The 5,079-nt window shown below is 30.6% G+C and overlaps 1 protein-coding gene across 3 annotated transcripts in view; it reads right to left on the reverse strand.

Moving 5' to 3' along the window:
* Nucleotides 1-4,360, reverse strand: part of LOC102674916 (protein crumbs) — a 29,309-nt gene extending 24,949 nt beyond the window's left edge. For 2 of the 3 annotated variants that reach the window (XM_031510041.1, XM_006614820.2), the window contains exon 1: nucleotides 4,033-4,360. In XM_031510041.1, the coding sequence (XP_031365901.1) occupies nucleotides 4,033-4,057 (25 nt within the window). In that variant the 5' untranslated portion in view covers nucleotides 4,058-4,360. The remainder of the gene's footprint in view (nucleotides 1-4,032) is intronic. The other variant, XM_031510042.1, reaches the window with a different exon arrangement.
* Between the last annotated feature and the right edge of the window lie 719 nt (nucleotides 4,361-5,079).

Consider the following 5,079-nt stretch of genomic DNA (forward strand, 5'->3'; position numbering starts at 1 on the left):
CGTATATAGATGAGTCATATATGGTCTGGTTAAATCCAACGAATCGCAGGAGGCGTAAATAATTATAATCGCGAACGAATTATTTAATTAATCGAATCGAACAAGTGTGTAAATTTCTACGCGATACGCGATCAATTTCAATAACTCAAGTGTTTGTTGTCGATATAATACGAAACTTTTACTATTCACGTTAACAAAAAACGTTGCCCGTTTTATTTAACTTTATTTAACTTTATTTGACAAATGTTCAATTTCTCGTCGCGTAAGAATATTTTTAATAAGCATTGTCAAATATTTCGATCGATTCGAAATTTATAATAAAAAAGGAAATGAGGTAAAAACATTATTTTGTAATTCGTATTATTTACTTGCGATAGTTTTCGTGTTATTTTATACATTATTATTATAATTATTGTACATGTAACACGTAACTGATTCGTATTAAATTACAGAGGAATCTATATAATATAATATTTCTCATTAACAATTGATATTTTCTCGTAAACAATATAATGATCAAAAGATATTTTAATTTTGACTTGGATATATCGAATAAAAAATATATATTTTTTGTAATATATTGTATACAATGCTATATTGTTCATATTTTAAATTGTGATTTTTTCTTTTTTTTTTTTTTTTTTGAGACAGAAAAGATTACGAATAATTCTAACCAGAGACAAGAAAATAGAAAAGACAATAACGTTAAGCACATGGCCCATGAGAACCGCGCTGGTATCCTGTCCCCATGAATTCTTTGAAAAAAAAAAAAAAAAACCTTTCACCGAACTCAAGAACTATTCAAGAATTTTCTACTACTTGATTCTCTGATAATAACCAGACTTTCGAATATACGTTTCCAAATAAGATTTAGAAAGCTTTGAAAAAAAAAAAAAAAAAATACGTGCATTAAAATTTTGAACAAATTTTGCTCAAACGATTCATATTGAAATTTTTACAATTTTTTGATAATATATTATATAAAAAAAAAAAACAATTCATACGAGAAATTAATAATAGAAAAGAAAAATAATTCTTTCACGTAATAATAGCCATGTAAAATAACAGGTGTTTGTTTCGATAATAATTCCGTTAAAGAAAAAAAAAAAATTATATGGTATTGTTACAATTGTTATAATATTATTATTTAGGGATTAACGTGATGATTTTTTTTATTTATGAATCGTCCATTTTGATAACGTTAAGATAGAAGGTAAAAATAATATATAATAAAAATTGTTTGGAGCATAATAACGAGAAAACGGTTTACCTCGTACAAAGCGTATAAGGAAGCTAGAGAATCCAGGAAGTAATGACTAATACAGTTACAGTAAAGTTAATCAAACCTACCGTTAAAGGAATGTAACTTGGCGATTCCATGACATTCTACGCGTTACAATGGTAATGATATCGATATTTATTTAAAGTTAAATGATTCGAAATATTACTCTTATTTTATTTACAAGCGTTTACAATATTTATGTAAAGCATTCGGTGTTCGATGATTTTAAAGAAAAAAGAAAAAATATAGACAAGAAGAAATATAGAAAAAAAATTAAAAAGCAACATCGAAAAAGGAAAATGAAATGAAAAACAAAAAAAGAAAGAGAAAAATAAATTGCAACGTAAAAAAAATTATGGTATAATATTAAAATGGTAAGCATAAAATTTTTATTTATATTAGGGTATTTTATACGAGCGACAATAATCGTTAACAACAATACACGATCGCGGCAAAATTGTGTTCGAAACGAACATAGTAATGAAATAAAACAGGCAGAACTGTATTCTCCGTTGGTCGCGCTTCGATGATCCCGAAAAAATGCATTCTTTTGGAATGTCCAAGTTCCACATTTAACGAATGTACGTACGTAATATTGAAAGAGGAACAATGTGTATATGCAATTGATTAAATTATTTCATATAGGAATCTTGGAAATTTTTTACACTTATCCAATAATAAATTCGATATTTATTTATATCGAAACAATTATATCCGCGAAAAATTCGCGATACGAATTATTACATTAACTGATAAAACGATTCTGATAAATGTTGTATCTTCCAATAAAAAGAATTGCAATCGATCGATAAGATTTCCACGATTGAAATAAATTTGATTTTCATTCTCCTTTTACGTTACGTTCACAAGGAGGGGGAGGAAGAGCAATTGCGCAAATTTTATTCAACGTTTTACACGTTTGAATTGCAACTATCGGAAATATTATAGTAGTCGTTCCTCCGACGAGGTAAAATTTCTTGGACGTGAAATAAAACGATGCACTTGTTACGGAATCTAGTCGAGTCTTTTTACGCTGACGATAAGAAGAAAGAAAAATGATTAAGACTAGCATCGTCCACCAGGTATAACGACGAATGTGGAACCTCTGTTCTGCGCAGTGGTTGGTATGTGTATAGAATACGTGTGTCGTTTGAGGCACGCACCTGAGCGTGAAGCGAGGGATCAACGTTAATGCACCGACGTGGCTTCCACCTGCGTTAGACGAGTCGAAATATGTATGTTTTTTCTTCACTCGGAAATCCTAGTAGCTAGATACCTCCAAATGTGTTTCAATTTTATGCTTGACGGCACGATTTCTAAACGTGAATTTTTACAAAAAAATTACGATCTCGTAACATTCGAAATATGTATATTTTAGTTTTCGAACAGACCACTTTAATTTCAAGAATCGATTAGATTAGTTAGCATTGATCGAGAGCGAAAAAAAGAGTCGAAATTGATACTTACGTTTTCGCATATCTATTAAACGTTGTTCGAAGTTGGTTAAAACTTTTAAAAGCTTTCGCGAATGAAATTATGCGTACAAAAGAATTATGTTGTACAAAAAGGAAAATTATCTAGAATATTTAGAATAATTAATTAACAAACGTTAAATAAAAAAATGCATTTATCCTCGTAAGGGAATTAGTAAAAGGGAAGTCGTTGAACAACGCAAGATATCACAATGAGATTGCAAGACGATCGATATTCCTACCGGTCTGTTTTACGAATTTAATACGGATTATACTTAAATGAAAATATGAACTTTTTCATTACTTTTTTTGTACACGAATGATTGCGCGTATCCATAACATTGTTATTCTTAAACTAATGGTTTGATTCGAATGAAAGAAAAATTGCATGTTTGTGTATTTTTTTTTTTTAAATTACTTTAGCACTTTAGTCGTATGTCCAGTATGAGGCTAGCTGGTCATTGCACCAACATTATCGATCAGACTTTCGTAATTCTGTAATTCGTTCCTTTGCCCTTGAAATATTAACATTAACAATATTTGGATATTTGAAATCAAAATAGTAACAAAAAGCTAAAAATTGCGAAGCAATTCGAATATTGTTCGATGTCGGTCGCGGAGATTTCAACACACCGAACAAGATCGAGCGATCGTTATTTTACATAATACATTTGTTCGTATTTAATAACAATTATAAGATATAAAATAACACGTATATCATAAATATTTTCTTTATGGGAAAGATATACAATTAGGAGAAATTGAAGAAAAATTAAGAATACTAAATAAAAAATATAGAAAAAAAATAAACAAATATAAAAATCTGGCAAAAAGATTAAAAAAATATATAGAATTTTCATGAAGTAAAGCAAAATTATTTTAGTCTACCTTAGTACACACGAAGAAATAACAGTACTTCAGGTAGACGATCAGGTGTGCGGAACGGTTTGGCAGGGCGGTCTCCCCACCTGTCATAAATTCAACGCTACTGAGTTCATCGTTTGCGTTGATCCACGTATAAATTTGAACGACAATGTAACATAGATTACCCGCCACAAGAAAGATAAAAACTCAATATCGATAGAAATATATTATTTGCTAATGGATAGTTGAATAATGATTTTTTAATTATGTTTAATTTCATGAAACTAAAAGAATTGACGTTCGTGTCTTGGATCGTAGTTTGTAAAGCGACCGTAGGGATTGTAGCGGTAGGCAAAGAGAAACACGGAGTAAGAACGACGCACGAATGGCGAACATGCCCGGGGCCTTACTCACCTGCCACGACGTATCGCGCCCGCATTGTCGTTGACCGGTCTAAAGATCTGCAATCGAATTCGAGGACACCCGCACTTACGGCGTCTCTTGTTGCACATTCACTCACGAGACATCCTCGGTCACCGCACTCGTCTCTGTCCTTTTTATTTTATATTGAATTAGGAAAACTGCACGCTTATGCTTTTCACGCACTATAGAGCGATTCTGTTCGCTTCGCTCCTTCACGTAATACATCCACCCGCAACAACTATGACTGCCGAGAAACACACACCGAGCGAGACTGCGGCTCTTCTGGAGAACGGTCGGTTGCTATTGTGAAATCTCCCTCCACCGACTCTAAGCACCTTTACTTCAGCACTAGCACGCTACGGCCCTGTGTCGTTACTAACACCGTCTGGATCGCTTCTATATCTATCTTTCTCTTGATCCTACTACCAGGTGCGGATCAACAGATCGCGTTTTAAGCAATTTGAATTTTTATCAATTAAATTTCAATATTTCTATAATGAAATTTTTCATGTTAAACGTTTTAACTATTGAAATTAACATGCATGAATACACTTATAAATAATACTTACAAATAAAAATTATTAATTTATATTTTCATTATTTTTAAATAGTTTCAAGTTTTTTTAGGTTACTTATAAACTGGATTGTGTTGTGTGTGCATTATTAAAATATTAATTATTATTAAAATACAAAAATAAAATAAAACAAGAATTATATAATATATATTTTAATTATATAAAATCTTTTATTAGAAAAATATTTATAGTGATGTAATTATTTATTTTAAAATGATATTAAATTCAAATATTAATTTATACAAAGTAAAGCATATATAATATAGTGTTAGTTGATAAGCGTACGATATATAAATATATAAAAATGTAATTAATGATTAAATTGAAAATCAAATTATAAATGAAAAAAGAATTGGGTGAAAAAAAAAATTCCTCTGCCGTGACAATGTCATTTTGTCAGACATTGCCGTGACCAGGATTCGAACCTGGGTTACTACGGCCACAACGTAGGGTCCTAACCACT

Source organism: Apis dorsata, unplaced genomic scaffold (genome assembly GCF_000469605.1).
Source record: "Apis dorsata unplaced genomic scaffold, Apis dorsata 1.3 scaffold_198, whole genome shotgun sequence".
NCBI classification, from domain to species: Eukaryota; Metazoa; Arthropoda; class Insecta; order Hymenoptera; family Apidae; genus Apis; species Apis dorsata.